The sequence below is a fragment of the Scyliorhinus canicula genome, chromosome 18 (genome assembly GCF_902713615.1).
Source record: "Scyliorhinus canicula chromosome 18, sScyCan1.1, whole genome shotgun sequence".
NCBI classification, from domain to species: domain Eukaryota; kingdom Metazoa; phylum Chordata; class Chondrichthyes; order Carcharhiniformes; family Scyliorhinidae; genus Scyliorhinus; species Scyliorhinus canicula.
The window spans coordinates 85,184,898-85,205,144 of NC_052163.1; the positions used below are offsets into that span (position 1 = coordinate 85,184,898).

The 20,247-nt window shown below is 45.1% G+C and overlaps 1 protein-coding gene across 1 annotated transcript in view; it reads left to right on the forward strand.

The window, feature by feature from the left end:
- The first annotated feature begins 1,410 nt into the window (after positions 1 to 1,410).
- uhrf1 (ubiquitin-like with PHD and ring finger domains 1) overlaps positions 1,411 to 20,247 on the forward strand; it is a 74,336-nt gene continuing 55,499 nt past the window's right edge. Inside the window, exons 1-3 of the mRNA XM_038776827.1 lie at positions 1,411 to 1,763; positions 14,423 to 14,692; positions 18,006 to 18,190. Coding sequence (XP_038632755.1) covers positions 1,611 to 1,763; positions 14,423 to 14,692; positions 18,006 to 18,190 — 608 coding nt within the window. The 5' untranslated portion in view covers positions 1,411 to 1,610. The remainder of the gene's footprint in view (positions 1,764 to 14,422; positions 14,693 to 18,005; positions 18,191 to 20,247) is intronic.

The window sequence follows — 20,247 nt, forward strand, 5'->3', positions numbered from 1 at the left end:
CCTCAATGAATCTCAGGAGGCTGAGGTCTCAGTTTAGAAGTAAGATGTGGTAAGGCACAGCCAGTCCTATCCTGGCTCTGCAACACATCTCAGGCTCAGGTCTAGATTTCACTTACCTCACCAGGGTCGTTATCTCATGGTTGCATGAATTTCCTTCGTCTATTTTGTGAGGTGTTAACCCACTCCTGTTCCTATATATTATAAAGTATGATTTCACCCCTTTAAAGGTCTCGTTTCTCCCTTTCATTTTTGCTGGCAATGGCTATTGTTGGGTTAATAATTTTCACGTACCATTTGTCGGTTATAGCCTCCCTCACTCCAGAATGAGAGGCTTTTGTACCAAAATGGTGCTTCCAATTTATTGTAGTAACAGCAAAATAACTTCAAATTCTGCATACGTTGCATCAGTTTTTACAGCAAGAAGTCCTTCGGTCCATGTCATCAAGTACCAAATGCCATTTTTCAGCACTTGGCTGTAACCTTGTATGTTATAGCATGTCAAATACTCATCAAAATACTTAAATGTTGAGTGTTTCCGCCTCTATCACCAGCCTTTGAGACAGCGAGTTCCAGATTCCAACCACCCTTTCCGTGAAAGATTTTCTACATACATACCTCTCTAACCCTTGTGCCCCCTATCCATTTTGTTTGCCCCTCATAATTTTATACACCTCCGATACCCCCTCAGCCTTCCTCGCTCCAAGGAAAGCAGTCTATCGATAGTTGAAAACGTATTTAATTATCGATTTCAAAGAAAAATGTACACGATTGTAAATGACAATCTCGAGGACAAAAACGGATTTAAGCTGCCAACAGAAGAACGAGATCAGAAATGAACACTACCATGTTGAAGAGGATAATTTCATTGACAGTTGTCCTGACAATAATAAATGCAAGTGTGTTGTGCAGTTTTTTTTGAATGACACCTACAACTTTCTGTAACGAGATGAATGTGGTTTGAGGGAAGAGGAGTGGCCGTCTCGGACTTATTGCGATGAGCCATTTCCCGCCAAACCTGCACAAACAACCCGATATTTTGGCGCCAAATGAATGCTCCTGCTGAATGCAGCTTTCTTATGGCGAACAAAAACTCACTTTTCTGCTACTTGTCACCCGAGGGACTATTTTCTGAACGTTTCCTCCTTCATTAGTCATTTTTCAATCACCCTCGGCCAAGACCAATATGTACATTTTCCTCAGATGGCATGATTTGGTTGGCGCCACCAAGACCACCCGCACCCCCCTACCCTGCTACTCCTCAGAGGGCGGGGCAACACCCATTTCCGCCTGACGTAATCGCAGGCAAACGTGGGCGTGCCTTACTCCACGTTGCCAGTCTCCCATCCAATCGGAGCAGGGCGAGACTGCGCGCGCTGCAATAGGCGGGAGAGCCAAGGGGCGGCTCGCGCAAGGCGGGAGAGTGCGGATTTGAATCCGACACACGGCGCGCGGAGGAGATCCGTTGGGTCCAAAAAAAACTCCGAATTCGCGGGAAAGTTTCTTCCCCCTCTCCCAGTGAGAAGGAGATCAGGGGAGATATATCAACACCTCCGATCTCATTATCATTATTCACCTTTACAGCCGTAGAAGAGCGCTGGTGGTGACTGAAGATGTGGATCCAGGTGCGGACCATGGACGGCAAGGAGACCCGGCACATTGACGGGCTCTCCAAATTGACTCTGGTGCAGGAGCTGAGGGAAAAGATCCGGGAAGCGTTCGGCGTGGAGGCGGATCGGCAACGGCTGTTCTATCGGGGGAAACAGGTACTTTTTCCAGGGGATAATGGCGGCGGCGACCGGTTGAGGTGGGGGGGGGGGGGTGTTGAGCGGCTTTTTTTCCAACGGCAACACCGGGACACAAAGGTCGACCCGCATGAGTCGTAACTCGGCGACAGTTGAGATTGCGGCAGTGTGGAATGCAAGCTGGCACCGCAGGGGTTAATATCTGCCGCTGAGGAGCGGGAGAAACGGGGATTGACCACCGTGGGTAGATAACCCACTGAGCCCGAATTCTCCCCATCATTGGAGAGGAGGGGAGGCACTTCGATAACCGTCACTGAGGGGATCGGGATTTGTTTCAAGTTGTCTCTTTTCCTGCCGGTTGACCATCCGTTCCGCGCCATTACAATCCCGTGTTAAAACAACTTTTTAAATGGGTCTAAAACTTCAGTGAGAAACTCTTCCAACTGCTCCCGAAGGCGGGCTGTTTACACTGCAACCCAGCCTGCTGGCTATCGCAACATCATTGGCCAAAGGGTCATGGCCATTGTCCGGCTGCGCTGTTCCTCATTGGCCAGGCAGCATGTCAGTCACCCCCCCCCCCCCAATTCATGTTTGGTTGCGCGGGAGTTGTTGGGTGAAGAAAAAGGCGCTAACTTGCAGATACTCATTTAATATTTGTATTGGCCGCACTTGGAACGGATTTCACCTCTACTGTGGATTGTGTCCTCCCCATGGCGATTACATTTATTTGCGTTTCTGTTGCATAATGTGTAGGGTCGTGAGCAACAATTTTAATTCACCACACGGGGACTGGGAAATATTAAAAGTTTAAGTTGGCGCCACTCTTTCACAGGCAATTTCTTCATAAAATCTGGGATCATATTTTGGACCGCGGTTTATTTGTTTTGAATCAACTCCCTTTGCTGCTGACAGCGTTACAGCAGACGATGTTCTGAAAAGAGAAGTTTACAATTTTTAAAAATTTCTTGCAGTTAGGACGAATTAGCGACCCTTTTTGATGCTCTGGGCTTTTAATTGTAGAAAGGATCTTGTGTTTGAGCGCCGCCTAGAGAACCACGGTTCCAATATATGAATTTCCATCTTCTTGGACAGCTGATTCTCTGACAGAGGGTCAAACTAGATTTTGCAGGTGTCAAGTTTTGCCAAATGCATCTTTGTTTCTTGCTGGGGTACAGGTTTGTTTACCTCTTTCTCCCCCCCACCCATCTTGTTTGCTGCATGGTAACTGGGCATATGGTAAAAGGTTGAATTTATTAAACATTAGATGAATTGACTAAAAATACAACGGTTATCACCAAGTTTACCTGACGGTTAACTGATTACGTATCAGGAAGATGGAAGGTTAATTAATTTAAGTATTGTTGATCGCGTTGCCTTTCCGATGAGATGTTAAACCAACATCCTGTTTAGTCCCTCGGGTGTAGGCATGAAAGATCTTATGGTGCTATTTCGCAGAGCAGAAAGGATATTTCTTGTAACAGATTTTATGGTGATTATCATGTTCCTATTTCTGGGAGTTTGCTGTGTTCAAATTGGCAGCTGTGTCTCCTACATTACAAGAGTGACTTTAGCTGTAAAGTTGGGGTGTCCTACGATCATGGAAGGTGCTACATAAATGCAAGTTTATTTTAATCAAATAAATTATTCTTGCTGTCTATACGAACATGAATAAATTGGTATTTACTCAGCTGACACCATTGGGGCTAGTTCCAAGAATTCAGAACTTTAAAACATTTTGCAACCATAAATTCTAGAATGGAAAGTAGGTTGCTAAATTCTCTTTTCTTTTGGTGAACAGCAGAAATATTTATGTATAACTATAATTAGCATTTGAATATGTGTGTGGGATTCACAGAATATCTCAGTTGGGGTTTTAAAAAAAAAAGTCAGGATGTAGACATGACTAGCAAAGTAGGCATTTATTGCCCATCCCTATGGGTTAACAACGGTGAGGGATGAGTCCCTTCCTAGAACTGCAGTTAAGTGAAGATGCCCCCATAATTCTGTTGAGTTGCAGAACTTTGATCTGGTGACAAATTATTTCAAACTGGGGCATTGAAGGGTAAACACGAGTTCCTCGTGCGCGGATGGGCATGATACAGTTCAGGGTGGCACATAGGCTGCATATGACTCGGGCAAGAATGAGTGGGTTCTTCCAAGGAGTGCAGAGAAGTGTGGGTGGACCATTGGTGGCGATATTTGGGACATCGAAGAAGCCGGCGCTGATGGAGGGGTAGAAGGCCGATGTTGTGGCTTTTGCCTCTCTGCCCCGCGAAGAATCTTATTGGAATGGTGGTCTGATGGTCTACCGATATGTGTTTTGTTTTAACATTCTTAACATAATTCCATATCTGTCCTGTTTCTCAGATTTCCATTCCACACTGCCCTACAACTGGTCACTTAGTTGGGCATGTTGAAGTAACCTGACGGCAATAAGATGCAAAAGTGAAAACTTGCAGTGGCTTAGCAGTGTTACTTCCAGACACACTTCAAAAGTCATGTATAGAATTGCAGAACTATGGTGTAATCAATTTTTGGAAGTTGCTTCTGCAAAGCACTTAATACGGTGCAGTACATTTTGTCTTCCTCTAGAGTAGAGGTTCCCAACTGATCTGCCATGTGTTGTGCTGTAAAATAAGATTCAAAATGATAAAAAAAATTAGTATAAATAAACTAAATCCCGATGAACCTCTGCCCTGCCCCCCCCCCCCCCCCCCCCCCCCACCCCAAATGCATGCACTGGCTAGGAAAGGGCTGTACACGTTTTTACTTTGGTGAGGTGCATGGGCCTGATTATTGTTTTCACAAAAAATTCCAGATGCGCACATGTGGCCTTTCTCGGCTGGTGCCTGCGCAGGAAAACTGAGCTTTTCCAGGTCCTGGAGATGCTGATTACGGAGCTGACGTTTAAGGCCCCGTGTGCTCGCACAAAAAGAGAACAAAAACCCTGGGAGAAACGGGGTGGCTGGGAAGGTTTTTTTAAAAAACTTTGCAGTAAGGGAAGAAGATAGAGGTAAGAAAGAGGAACCAATAAAATTAAGAAAAGGAGAAACACTCCATTTGAAGTAAAGGCCAGAAAGAGCAGATGGGCTCAGGAGAAGCCCTACTAGGCGAAGAAACCCAAAAAGAAGCCCTGAAGATCCAAGAAGGCAACTGAAGGTTGGTAACTGCATGGTGTTGGAGCAAGGATACACATTTCGAGGAGTAGTTTTTGGCTTAGCATGGCCACCGAGCTAAGTTGTGTTTGTAAGTTGATGCTTGACATTTATTTGGCAGTGTGGTATGTTTGACCACAGCTTGCCATGGGCAAGTTCTGGGTGAAGGGTCCTATTCTGATTTGCATATGGCTGAAAGAACGGAACATAAGGAGAAATAATGAGGTTCATACACAGTACAGCAACAGCTACTTGGCCGTTGGAATTTAGTGGACTGGTGATGCCTCTTGCCTTGTCCCAGAATGCATAATTTGTAGGGACAAGTTTTCAAATGCTATAATCGTACCAAGTAATTTGAAGCACCATTTCAATATAAAACAGCATTCGCTCTCCAGCTTGGATATACAGTACTTCAAGCGCTTGAGAGAACAAAAGCAAAGCAAAATCAACATATGATGGAGTAGGTGTCGAGTAGTGCACAGGAGGAAAACTACTTTAAAATATATATATTGGCACTTTCAATATTATATACATTGACGTTCATGTTTGTTTACTGTACAGTACGATGGTTTTTCTTATGTCTATCTTTTTTTAATGCATTTTATTATAAACGTGTGTCAAACCAGGTTACAGCGAATAAACACCCTGAGAAACATACTTCCAACAATCAACTATACAGTCTGCACAGAATTTTTCCCCTTTTTCACCTCCCCTGTGACGAACAGCCCATCAAACACGGTCACAGACATCCCCCACCTTTCCTCAAACCTCCCTTAAGAGCCCCTTAATTCATACTTTATCTTCTCTGATCGCAGGAAGTCATACAGGTCACCCAACCAAGCCACTACCCCCGGTGGCGATGCCGATTGCCACTCTGGCAAAATTCCCCGCCATGCAATCGGAGAGGTGAAGGCCAAAACATCGGTCTTCCTCCTCTCCATGAGCTCTGAAATCCCAAATATCGCCACCAGAGGTCCAGGTCCACCTCCTTCTTCAGAGGTCCCGTCCAGAATCTTCTCAATTTTTCGCAGCCCCAAAATATGTGCGTGTGATTCGCTGGCCCCCGCCCACACCTCTCGCACTCATCTGCTACCTCCTGAAAGAAGCCACACATTCTCGCCCGAGTCATGTGCACCACCTTAAACTGTACCAGGCTCATCCTTGCACAAGAGGTGGTCCCGTTTACCCTACCCAGTGTCTTACTCCATACTGCCCAATTGATCTCACCTCTCAATTCCGCTTCCCATTTCCTTGATTTTCACCACCCACTCGCCTCCCTGCTCCCCCAGCCTCTTGTGTATATATCCCCAATTCTTCCCTCTCCTTCCACATCCAGAAGCATCCATCCTCCAGCAGGGTGTATCCCGGCAGCCTAGGTTAGGGGTCCATACCTTTCGCGCAAAGTCCCTAACCTGCAGACACCTGAACTCACTCCCCCCTGGCTGCTCTACCCTCTCCCTTAGCTCTTCCAAACTGGCGAACCCTTCCTCCAAATACAGATCCCTCACCTTGACCAGCCCCATTTCCCTCCACCTCCTGTATACACTACACCCCCCCCCCCACACGCTCAAGCCCATTATTCTTACACAGCGGCGTTAGCACCAAAATCCCTTCCACCCTAAAATGCCTCCTCAACTGATTCCATATCTTCACCGTAGACTGCACCACTGAGCTCCTTGAATACCTACTTGGATCCATTGGCAACGCTGACATCACCATAGCCCTCAAACTAGACCCCTTACAAGATTCCTCCTTTCTTATGTATATCTATTTACAGTTTGCCGGCATACAATCCTCTTTACCCCTCCCCCGATGCCCCCCTGCTTGTTCTGGGGAGGGGGGTTGTTCCCCCCCATCCCCCTGCCAATTTCGGCCGTGCCCATCTTGTGGATGGAGGAGCGGGGGGTTTACCCCCTTCGTGTTGTTTCTTTTGTCCCTCTGAGGCTCTCTCTTCACCCCCCCTGTCCCTTGGATTGTGTGTCCCCCGATGTTCCTTTTTTACTTTTTAGTTTTCCTCTCTACTGGTTGTTGGTGGTCGTGAACAGGTTTTGGAACAGGCTGACAAATTGCCCCCACGCTTTAAGGAAGCCTACCTTCGAACGGTGTATTTGAATTTTCTCCAAGTGGAGAAATTACAAAAGGTCTGCCAGCCAGTCTGCAACCATGGGTAGTGCTGCTGATCGTGAGCTGAGCAGGATTCTCTGGCGTGCGATTATGGAAGCAAAAGCTAGGGCATCGGTCCTCTTCCCTATGTGTAGCTCTGGCTGCTCTGATACCCCGAAGATTGATACATTTTGGCATAGCTTCACCCTCACACCCTAATCACTCACTTGCAGGAGGCCTCCTTCATCCGCACCCACTCCCAAGTTGGGTTTGTGTGCCCATCCCCTCCCTCTTTCCACTGTTGCCGCCCAGTGGTACTACTGCAGGTTTGCTCATGCCAGGCTGCCCTTAATTTTGTGCTATCGCCGGGAGTTCGATTGCTAGGGCAAACAGGAGCGGGGAAGGTGGGCAACCCTGCCTTGTGCCTCTGTGCAGCTGGACGTATTTAGCGCTGGTGGTTGAACACTCGTCTTGGGGCCGTTGTACAGGAGTTTCACCCAGGTGGTGAATCATGCTCCTAGCCCAAACCGTTCCAGTTACCCAAGGAGCTACTTCCAATTGCTTCTGTTGAAGACCTTTTCTGCGTCCAGAGAGATGATCACTGCTGTTTGCTGCCTACCCTTGACAAAGCCCGTCTGGTCCTCTGCAACCAACTCTGGTGCGCAGCTCTCCAGCCCTTTGGCCGGGGCCTTTGCTAGTATTTTCGTGTCCACGTTTAGCAGTGAAATGGGTCTATATGATCCACATTCCTACGGGCCGTTGTATTTTTTGGGTATCGGTGAGATTGCGGCCTGTGTTATTGTAGGTGACAAAGAAATGAAAATGAAAATCGCTTATTGTCACAAGTAGGCTTCAAATGAAGTTACTGTGAAAAGCCCCTAGTCGCCACATTCCGGCGCCTGTCCGGGGAGGCTGGTACGGGAATCGAACCGTGCTGTTGGTCTGCTTTCAAAGCCAGCGATTTAGCCCAGTGAGCTAAACCAGCCTCTTGCCAGAGAGTCTGCAAACATGTCCCTTGGATGTGGGACTAAGGCGGCGGAATACTTTTCTGTCGACTTCCAAGATGGCGTCGATCAGCCGTTGACTGGCCACCCTCTTCCCTGTCTCTACGTGCCTTGTAGGCTATAATTTCCACTCTGATCACAACCTTGAGTGGCTCCCAGAACGTGGAGGGTGAGACCTGCCGATTCCGGTTGTTATTCACGTCGTCGCCGAATGCCTGTGATGTTTGCTGGCAGAAATCCTTTGTCGGCCTGGAGATCCTTGTCTAGCCTCCATGTGGGGCGTTGGGCACAACCCGTCTCCAACCTCATATGCACATAGCGTGGAACGTGGTCAGAGATGACGATTGCGGAGTATTCCGTTCCTACAATTCCTGGTAGCACCGATTTCCCCACTGCAAAGGAGTCAATACGGGTGTATACCTCGTGTACTGGTGAAAAGAACGAGAATTCCTTTTCTCTCAGGTGTAGGAACCTCCATGGATCCACTGCTCCATAAATGATCCCAGTTCCTTCGCCGTGCCTGTTTTTTTTTCCTCGATCGGTGGGTGAGCGGGTCTTTCACGCAGTTAAAGTCTCCCTCCATTTATCAGTCGCTGTGTGCCAATGTTAGTAATGTCCGCCATGGTCTTAATAAATTCTGTCGTCCCAGTTGGGAGCGTACACTTTCACCGGCACTACCGGTGGCCCTTCCAGGACTCCGCTGACCATGATGTAGCGTCCCCTTGGGTCCACAACAGTCCTGGTCTCAGTAAATCCCGTCCTCTTGTTGATCAGTATGACTACTCCCCAAGCCCAGGTCCTGTAGCATGAATGGTACGTCTATCCCACCCAGCCCTTCCTTACCAGTCGCCTGTCCTCCCTCAGTTGTGTCTCCTGTAGGTAGATTATGTCAGCCCTTCAGGCTTCTCAAGTGGATGAATACTCTGGATCTTTTCACTGGGCCATTAAGTCCCCTTACATTCCAGGTGACTATCCTGGTGGAAGATTTTTGTACCCCCGTTCTTGCAGGATCAACCATATTTACCTGTTGGATGCGCCCCAGCACTCTGGGGTTTCCCTTTGTTAGGAGGTCGTCCAAAATGGCCGTGGTCGCTGTTCTCACCATGAGGTTGGGCCCCTGCGCTCCGGGGTTTCCCTTTGTCCAGAGGGCACCCAACATGGCCGGCAACTGTGTGTACGCCACGTGGGCGCGATCCTGCATTCCGGGGTCTCCCTTTGTTTAGGGACCCTCCAAAGTGGCTGTCTTGATTTCTCTGCCTGCTTCATGCTGAATCCTGTGCCTATCTTGCTGCCAACCATTCCCTATTTTGTCCCCTGTCTGTTCTGTGACTCCCTCCCCACCCCCCTTCCCTCTGGCCAGACGCACCCTCTCCCCTCGGAGGTGCTCCACGACCCCCCCCCCCCCCCCCCCCCCCCTCCTTACTACCTGTCTTCCCGTGCTAGCCCTCTCAGTTAATACAGTGGCTCCCCTCCATGGGCTGGTTCAGCCCCATATCTGTTCTGTCTGTCTGCCTCCATTCCCTCCTTCTCCTGCTTCCCGTGTCATCGCTCCGTTCTCTCTGGCTTCAAACTTTAAACTGAAAGCGAGACAGCACAGTCCCGCGCAAACACAAAGTCCACACAGTTGTCTCTGGTCCCGTTCGTTCTTCCCACTGCAGTACATTTTTCGGCGTGCCCTCACCGCTGCCGAGTTTGTTCCCTCTCTGGACTGATCGCTCTGACGAACTCGTCGGCCTCCGCCTGGGTACCAAAGTAGTATTCCTTCCCCTGATATGTGATCCAGAGTCTGGCCGGGAACAGCATGCGAACCTCGCTCTGTTGAGTGCCGATTTTGCCTTATTGAACTTTTCCTTTTTTTTTGGCAAGGTCTGCCCCAATGTATTGGTAGATCCTGATTCTGTGTCCTTCCCATGTGCATAACTTTGTTTGTCGGGCCTACCTCAGGATCTTTTCCTGGTACTGGTGCAACTTAGCGCTGATCGCTTTCGGCTGCTCCCCTTATTTTGGGTTTTGGCCGGTGTGCCCTGTCGAGTTCTGTGGGCCACGATCCTGTCGCTCTGATCAAATTATGTCTTTTCCAGGTCCAGGATTGTTCTTTCCTGTGCTTCCACCTTCTTCCCCAGGCTGTCTATTGTACGCTGGAGGGAGGCCATCGCTTCCTTCACCATCACATGAGCTCCATTTTGTATCGCCTTCTTCATGGCAGCCAGTTTTGTTTTAGGAAACTTTTCCCTGGTGTGAGGGGAGATGGCGACGTTCGCTCTGGTTCCACCGTTCAGATCGCTAGTCTTCCCTGCTCCTGGTTTACCGGGGCTTCCACCTTACCTCGTGGGTCTGCTGGTCTGTCCGCCTGTTGCTTGTACCTCTTTCCGCTGCTTCTGTCTTCTCGTCGGCTCTTTGAGCTGCTGTTTGCCGGGATCATCTTCTCCACTGTGTTCTTCGTCCCATCTAGGTTTGGGAGAGTTTTGAGGTTTTTGGGCCAGAAATCTCATAAAATTCAGTATTTTGGGTCTGGTTGGGAGGCGAGCCACCTGATGTGCATCTGCTCAGCACGTCACCGCCACCGTAAGTCCCTAGGAGGCGAACTAAGCCACACACCATTGCTGAAACTCTACTTTCACAATACCGTTTCAAGCTGGCAGACCTAATGTCGGCAGCTGAGTTAATCTTTTTGATCATACAATCAACATCGCATTGACAAAATGTTGTTTGATATTGAACAGAGATTAGAAATGAGTGAAAATATTTGCCCTGCAGATTGACTTTATAAAAAAAAAAATTGGAGTACCCAATTCTTTTTATTTCCAATTAAGGGGCAATTTAGAGTGGCAATCCAGCTACCCTGCACATCTTTGGGCTGTGGGGGTGAGACTCACGCAGACACTGGGAGAATGGGCAGTGACCTAGGGCTGGAATAAAACCTGCGTCCTCAGTGCCATGGGGCATAAGTGTGTCATGTGTCAGGCACCATGTGTCACCGTGCCACCCCCTCCCTGCAGATTGACTCCATGGGTATTAGCAAGCACTGCCAGCTCTTAGCCAAAGTCAGGATATTGATGGGGATTCTATCAAAGACCAGGTGAAATATTTTCTGTCACATGTGCTATGCTTATTTAGAGAGAAACTATCTTGGACTGGACCAAGTGAAATAGCATCTGCATTGATGGAGCTGCTCCCATGATGGGAAAAGTCATAAGACCTGTGAGTAAGGTGAAAGAACGGAATCCTGACATACAGGTCACTCGCTGTAACCTGCACCGTGAAATCTTTGTTGTCAAAACAATGCCATCTGAGTTAGCTGTAGTGTTAGGCTATACAGTGGAAATTGTGAATTATGGGAAGTCACATACATTGAAATCATGCTTGTTTACTTTTTTGTGTGAAAAAATGGGAGCTGAGTGCCAGGCTTTACTTTTGCAATGGCTGTCTTGTGGAAAGGTCCCCTTGTGTTTATGAGCTTTGTAACTAGGTGAAAGAGTTTTCAGCTCTGCATGAGTTGCCACACACCGATATAATATGTGATGATTCTTGGTGTGCTAAGCTTGCATATCTTCCGGATACATTCGGTTATCTGAATAAGCCGAATGTTAACATACAGGGATTAAAAAAAAGAACATTCTGATTGCTACAGATAAACTTCAGGATTTCAGTTCAAAACTGGTTCCTTGGCAGGAAAAAGTAGCAAGTGCATCAATTGAGATGTTCAAGTTGGCATCAGCAAATCCTGCTGGAAAAACCATGTTTACCATATCTCCACATGCCTAAAACACTAAAAGATAAGTTTGATGGCGGCACAGTGGTTAGCACTGCTGCATCGCAGCGTTGAGAATCCGGGTTTGATTCGGGGTCACTGTCCGTGTGGAATTTACACATTTTCCCCATGTTTCCCCATGTGAAGGGTGGGTGGATTGGTCATGCTAAATTGCCCCTTAATTGGAAAAAAATAATTGGCTACTGTAAATTCATTTTTTAAAAAAAAGATAAGTTTGAATGTTACTTCCCCTCCACGATAATGGAAGACACTGACTGGGTACGTGATCCATTTAGTTCGCTTTCTCTTGAATCGTAGAAATTGTCATGAAAAGAATAAGAGGAATTTGTAGAACTCAGGGTGGTTTGTACACTGAAACTGAAGTTTGCAGAGATGCCTCTGAGTGCATTGCAGGACAAGAATATCCATCTCTTTCAGATTACGCTCTCATAGCACTCTTAGCGTTTTCCACAATCTACCTGTGCGAGTTGGCATTCTCAAAGCTGGCTTATCTTTTTTTTTTAAAAAGAGGCATCTGTCAGTGGAACAGACCTGCGAGTTTCCCTGTCATCGGTTCCTCGTTGGATCAAGGGACTGCTCACAGAGGCAGGCCCAAGTGTCAGTTAATGTTGTCAGACTGCTTATAGTATTTCCTTCATTTATGAACTTCCTCGTTGAGAAATGCAGACATAAAAATGAACAAGTTTGAAATCTTTAACAGGAAACGCTTTTAAAAATTTTCAATAAAAATATTGTGTTTGACATACAATGAAAGCCTTGCCACCAGTTGTAAGCCTACACAATGAAAATTGCATTAGATGTAACTTGACATGGTTTTTAATCTTTATTATTATATTTAGGAGGCTTTGGAGATGAAAGGCTTTTGCTAGAGGGCAGTTTAGTTGGAGAATATAGCTGTGTCTCAATTCTTTGTGGTATAAAGGTGTACCATTGCATTTTAAAAAAAGTTTGGGAACCTCTGCTCTTTATTTGCTCGCAGCTCCTACTGGTAGTTCATTGGGCTTGGTGAAGGTTTTAGAGTGGATAACTGCCCTGTCTCTGAATAATTTATCAGGTTTGGAAAGGCATAGATATCAGGAGATAATTTGGACATGTATTTTGTCCAGTGATTCATATACCAGAGTGAAGAAAAACTTTACTGAGATGTTAGATTCTTGCCACAGGATGGTGCTGTGTTAAAATGAAGCTTAATTCCTGATATAGTGAAATCTGCTTTTAATGGCTGGTTGTAGTAATCTAGAGTTTATTACATTTTAAAATATATATTCATTCTGTATTGGCTATAATGTTGGGTAGATGCTGAATTTATTTCACTCGTCTCAAATGGGAAGACATTATTATCTGAATGGCCATAAATTAAGAGAGGGGACTGTGTAACGAGGCCTGAATGGCCTCATGCCAGTCCCTGAAGGCAAGCATGCAGGTGCAGCTGGTGATACAAGAGGCAAATGGGATGTTGGCATTCATAGTGAGAGAAAGTTCAGGAGCAGGGATGGCTTGCTACAATTATACAAGTCCTTGCTGAGGCCACACCTGGAATCTTGTGTGCAGTTTTGGCCTCCTTATCTGAGGAAGGGTGTTCTTGTTCTAGAGGAGGTTTGCCAAATTAATTCCTGGGGTGGCAGGACCAATGAGACATTGAGCCGGTTAGGATTGTATTCGCTGGAGTTCAGAAGAAGGGTGGGGAGGATGCAAGAAGGATGTTTCCAATGGTGGAGTGTCCAGAACCAAGGGTCACAGTCTGAGGATACAGGGTAGACCGTAGGAGCGTCATAATTTCTTCACCCAGAGTGGTCAGCGTGTGGAATTTGCTTGGCTTATTTGCAAGTTGTTGTATTCTTCCCCCACTCTGTTGTCTTGCTTCACTGAAATTTCCATGGGGCCAGATCATATGGTGTCACAGCAAAAGTAAAAAAGAATTTCTAACCTAGGATCTTGAATCCTATTACAGTATCACTAACAGTCCTGAGTTTCTAGAGTGACAGTAAAATGTATGTGGTCAGATGCCTAATAGAACCCGCCCTCATATGTTTCCCGCTTTGGAGCATGTGTGGTTGCATGGTTTTCATCCCATGTTAAAAGCATGGTTATGTAGATTAGAAACTCTGCTTGTGAATGGACTGCTTTTTGCATTTCAGGATTTTTAATTTAAACAGACACTGTTTGATGACGGAAGGTACTTCTATGCAGTAACTGCAATTGCTACTGTTGGCTGTAATACTAGTTTAGCAATTAAAGAGAAAACAATAGGGCGGCACGGTAGCGCAGTGGTTAGCACTGCTGCCTCACGCAAGGAGAGCTGGGTTTGATCCCGGGTCGCTATCTGTGGAGTTTGCACATTCTCCTCATGTCTGCGTGGTTCTCACCTCCACAACCCAAAGGTGTGCAGGTAGGTGGATTGGCCATGCTAAATTGCCCCTTAATTGGGGAAAAAAAGAATTGGGTACTTTAAATTTAGTTTTTTTTTAAACAATATTTTCTATTCCTTCCCAGCTTCTATTGCTTTTTATATGATGGTTCTTTGGTGATATCAAATATACAGTATTACCTTTAAATGTAGCTCAGATGTGAAGAGATAAATGCAAATTCTGAATTCAGATAGTACCGTAATGACTGTCTAATCTGGCTAATCTCTCTCCTTTTTAGATGGAAGATGCCCATTCACTTTTTGACTATAACGTGGGACTTAATGATATCATCCAGCTGCTTATTCGCCAGGTTGATCAAGTTGTATCAAAAGGCATCACTAGAAAAGAAAAGGATGCAGAGCTGTCTGACACAGACTCTGGATGTGGTTCTGCACAAAGTGAATCAGACAAGAACTCTAATAATGGTGAAGCTGCTATGGAATTGGATGGACAGGCAGGAACATCCACTCAGCCTGATCTCATTGACCCAGGGTTTGGATTATATAAGGTGAGCATAGTCTTTCTTTACTTATCAGTAGAACACTGGTTGTACTGGTGTATTGTTTTAAGTATCTAAATCTTCTATTTGAAGATCCAGATTATGATGCTCCTCTTGGGGAAAATCCTAGTATAGCACCAAGTCAAGTCACTTTTTTAATTGTTGACTTCCAAGTTAATATAATTGTAGAATCCCCGTAGCAATTTGCATGGAACTCTTGCATTTGGCTTGTACAAGAGTATTGTTTCTAATCTTTTCGAAATCAATGCAGTTAAAATGTTCTGGAGAATGCTGCAGATCTGTGCTCCATAGCTAGCCAAACTGATCAGTACAGCTGCAACACTGGCATCTCCTGACAGTGGAAACTTGTTTACATAGAAAATAGAAGCAGGAAGAGGCCATGGCTGATCATCAAGTTCAATAGCCTGATCACCACTGTCACACCATATCCCTTGATCTCTTTGACCCCAAGAATTATATCTAATGTTTAGCTATGTATTGATCACAAGACTTTTTTTTAGATTAACAGTACAGCACAGAACAGGCCCATCGGCCCTCGATGTTGTGCCGAGCAATGATCGCCCTACTCAAACTCGCGTATCCACCCTATACCCGTAACCCAACAACCCCACCCCCCTTAACCTTACTTTTTAGGACACTACGGGCAATTTAGCATGGCCAATCTACCTAACCCGCACATCTTTGGACTGTGGGAGGAAACCGGAGCACCCGGAGGAAACCCACGCACACACGGGGAGGACGTGCAGACTCCGCACAGACAGTGACCCAGCCGGGAACCGAACCTGGGACCCTGGAGCTGTGAAGCATTTATGCTAACCACCATGCTACCGTGCTGCCCGTAAGACGCAGCACAAATCCAAGAGGTTGATTGCCGCCCCACCAGATTACTCTCAATCATCAGCAATAGAGTCAATGGTGAAACAAACCTGCTCTTCAGTGTTCAGTTTGTGTTCTGACGGGTCTACTTGACTCCAGACCATTGGTCTAAAAAATGGATGAAACACCCCAGTGCCAGAGGTGAATTGAGTGATATCAAGGTAACATTTTTTTAAAGAAAAGTAAATTTAGAGTAACCAGTTATTTTTTTTCCAATTAAGGGGTAATTTAGCGTGGCCAATCCACCTAATCGGCACATCTTTGGGTTGTGGGATGAAACCCATGCAGACATGGGAGAATGTGAAAACTCCACATGGACAGTGACCCAGGGCCAGGATTTGAACCCGGGTCCTCGGTGCCGCAGCCCCAGTGCTAACCACTGCGCCACATGCCACCTATCAAGGTAACATTTGACCATGTTGGCACCAAGGACTCATACTTAAAGTTAAGGCCAGTGGTGATCAGGAATGCACATCTCCAATATCCAGAGTCATTCTGACTTTAAAAGAAGACGAAGTAAAGGCAGCACATGCTGGAAAAATACAGCATCTGGCAATATCTGTCAGCAATGTTAACTTTTGGGTCTGTGACCTTTCTTGAGAGAATGGTTGTAGTTGTCAACCTTGCTGCCAGAGTTCTTCAGGGCAGTTTCTTTGGCCCAACCATCTCCATCTGCTTCAACAACAACTGTTCCTCCATCATAAAACCAGAAGTAGAGATGCTCGCTCTGTTTTCAGTTTCATTTGCAACTCATCATCCTAAATTGGGAATATTATCGCTGTTCACTCCCTCGATTTTGACCCAGTGGCAGTTTGTTAAATAGTATTGAAGGTTGCGCTTTCACCACAGGGACTGCAGCGAATCAAGACACGGTGGCACCGTGGTTAGCACTGCTGCCTCACAACTCCAGGGTCCCAGGTTCAATTCCGGCTTCGGGTAACTGTCAGTGTGGAGTTTGCACTTTCTCCCCGTGTCTGCGTGGGTTTCCTGCGGGTGCTCCGGTTTCCTTACACAGTCCAAAGATGTGCAGGTTAGTTGGATTGGCCATGCTAAATTGCCCCGTAGTTTTCAAAAGGTTATTTGGGGTTACAGGGACAGTGTGGAGGCAAGTCTTTCTGTTCTAAAAGTGGCAATTTCTACCAATTGATCAGTTTTACTGAAACCTGGGTTGCAGGGAGCTGAATTCCTGTCCACCGAACAGAATCAATTTATTTGTTTGAACATAATAAATATGACTCAACTTGGTGATTCTCTGTACTATATTACCTCCCACTTGCACGTGTTGAATGTCGCATACTTTCAAGTGTAAGTTTAAAATCATGTTTTTCACATTGTGCATTTTGCCAAGATGTATTTTCTATAATCAAAATGCAGTATAGGTGATGTGGCTGCAAACTTGATTTCTAAATTTTCTCTGGCAGTGCCATGAACCATTGCTTCAATGCATGGTGCTACCTCCACAAAAAGTAATCACTTATGATGAGCTATAAGGATGGCTCTTGGACAAAATAATTAATTTTTTCCCACCCCATTCCCTATAAAGTGTCTAGGCCATAAAAGTTAAATGGTTATACGCTTCAACATTTAAACTGTCAGAGTTTGAAGCTTGCAACACAAGTTTTGTTAAATTTTTGGTGTAGCTTTGTTTTTCATAACATTTGTTGAAAGCCTTTGAAAATGTACTTGTCCAAAGTAGTGGGATTTCTAATATTTCTGAAATATCTTTGGCTCACACTGCTGTTGACTCTGTTGTAATGGCCTGAGCAGAATTTAATAGCTTATTGACATACTTAGGTATTGTTGGAACTATATGTTGGCATGATGCTGTTGAGGGGAAAAGCATGGATGAATGCCAGGGAAAGCAGGAGTGCTTGTGTGTTGGGCTGCACGTCTACTGGGTGCCAACTTTATGAACCATGGCATCTTGTGTTTAGACCCAGAGCTCCACTTTAAGCGTGAATTTAATTTTACAGCAATTATACTGCATTCACGTGAGTTGGCCTACTAACCATCAGATCTCGAGCATGCCTGTACTTTGAATATTCAGATGATGGAAATGTTGACATTTACAGTTGGTCGCATCCCTGAAGTAAGAGTGCCGTGGAAAATCTTTCTATGATCTAGCCTATTGAAAATGTTTGGTGGCAGGCAGAATTGCTGATTATTAGACAGAATCCTATAGAACAGATCACACGCTATTGGGAATTTTCTGATCTTGAAATGACTATGTGGCACTGTATAGTCTAAATATAAGATTTGGCAGTGAAAGAATGTTGGGTTGATTTAGTAATGCTAAATGTGCACTTTTGGCTTTGTTGACTTGAAATGTCTGCTAGGTTGAGTAATTTCTCCCTCCAGAGGACACCTAGTAATGCGTAACCACTAAACAGTTTGAAATATGTTTAATTTGTGCTTTTTCTTTCAGATAAATGAATTGATTGATGCTCGCGACATGCATATGGGTGCTTGGTTTGAAGCTGTTGTCGTTAATGTGACACAAGACGAGAGTGCAAGTAATACTACCAATAATGAAGAGTCTGCACATTCAAGCAAAGCTGCAGAAACAAAGATTGCTGCTGAAGATGTGATTTATCACATTAAATATGAAGAGTATGTTAAAATGACAATATAAGAAGTACCATTTATCTCTCTTGCTGTTTCCACACAAGTGCTGGTGATGGGGCAGTATCCTCCAATTTCCCAATCCATGCCTATTTGTTCCTATTTATATTCCTTATCTGGTGAAGCAGTGACTTGAGGGATGTGATTTCAAGAATCTTGGCTGCCCACGTTATGCGTCCACATTAATGTAGAGAATTTAGCAAATTATATAATCTACACATTTCACTGGGTATGGGAGGACATCATGGGTATATACTTCTGTAGGGAGCATTAATCTTTTTTCTATTCCCAAAATAAGATGTTATTTTGGATCTTGCTAGTTTGTGTGAACAATTGGGCTGTGTTTAATTGGACAGTTTGGTCTGGAAGATATGCAAAATGTGAAAAGTTGACCGATTTAGTTTGTTCACGCTGACTATTCATGATGCTGTCTGTTATGAGACCTATATTGGGAGCCTTTGGAAGATTTCCTCTCCATTTTAGCATACATAAGAGGAAAGACTAGTGATACATATGTGGGATGGAAAGAGGTAAATGGAGTAGGAAGGCTATAAATACTGGCATAGACTAGCTTGACTCAACTGCCTCTTTGTGCTGTAGATTTTGTAATTTACTGTAGTTTGAAGAATTAGTAGGGGTTTAAAGAACATATACACAATAACTGACAGGAAGAGACCCTCTGGTCCACCCAGTCTGAACCAAACAGTTGTGATGCCGTGAGAAATTTTATGCCCCTTCTCTTGGCATGTTTGGAGGCATGGAGGGCATTTAATCAGATAGGGTGGGGCATGCAAGCATTGTGCCACCTTTTCAACTCCACCAAAATTAAGTCTGAGGTGGGAAGGTCTAAGGTCAAACCTCCTGTTCAGCTGCCAATGGAGGCCCTTAAGTGAACAATTATGACCAATTAAGGGTCTCTTCCCACAACTGCTGATATTAACTCAATGGTGGGTAGACCTATCGCCACTGAGCATGACCAGCAAACATGTGCGGATTGCTTGTGATCTGCCAGAAGGCATCTTCATTCAAAGGCACTTTGTGCCTGATCAAGAGACCCAACATCTGGAAGGGTGACATTCTGCCTTGTTGCTGATAGCCCCAACACTGTGCAAACCTCTGCCGCCATAAGTAACCTCTGGCCTGGATTACACCTCGATCCGGGGCCTCCAGTGGCAGTTGGTCCCATAAAACCACCACCTTTCTCGTAATGCTAATAAGCAAAGAGAAAGTTTAAAAAAGAAAATTCAGATTACCCAATTCTTTTTATCCAATTAAGGAACAATTTAGCATGGCCAATTCACTTATTCTGCACATCAAGTCCTACCTTGATAATTAAAATACTTTCAACTCTGAATTAGTCCAATGTGCCACCTCTGTATCCTTTCAATTGCCTTACTACCACCCATCTTGTAAGGAGACCACACTGAACACAGTATTTCTCTTGAGGTCTGATGAAGGACTTGAACAATGACTAAATTGCATATTTTGTCTTACAGTCAACTGGCACATGAACTTTTGAGGTCTATGCACTGGAACACCCAGATATCTTCCTTTCTCTAAGATATTTTTCTGTTGAGTGTTTTGCCCTGCACAATACTACGATTTTTAAAAATGACACTTAATTTGTCAGGCTTAATCCCCTGACATATCAAGATCTCCCTGTGCATTCAAGTGTCCTCTAAGGGCCTGGCATTTTAATGCTATCTTTTGAAAATTGTACCACCAACAGCTACATCATAGATAAAAGTAGGCAAGCATCAGTCGTTATTGGCCTCTACTTGGGGCTAATCTAGAAAAGATCACAATCAATCAATAACTACATTTTGCTTCTGTACTCAATCCAACGCAACATATTACCACCGATACCAGAGGCATTGATCCCTGTAGAGAATCCTCTTTGTGTGTTAACTTGTCGAAAGCTTTTTATAACTTAGATATAATGTTTATTGGGCTTCCCACATTCTTTGTGACTTCAAAACTACAATTAACTTTGTAAAGCATGATCGTTTTGTTCATTTGGTGTCCCTAATATGCTCCTCTCTAAG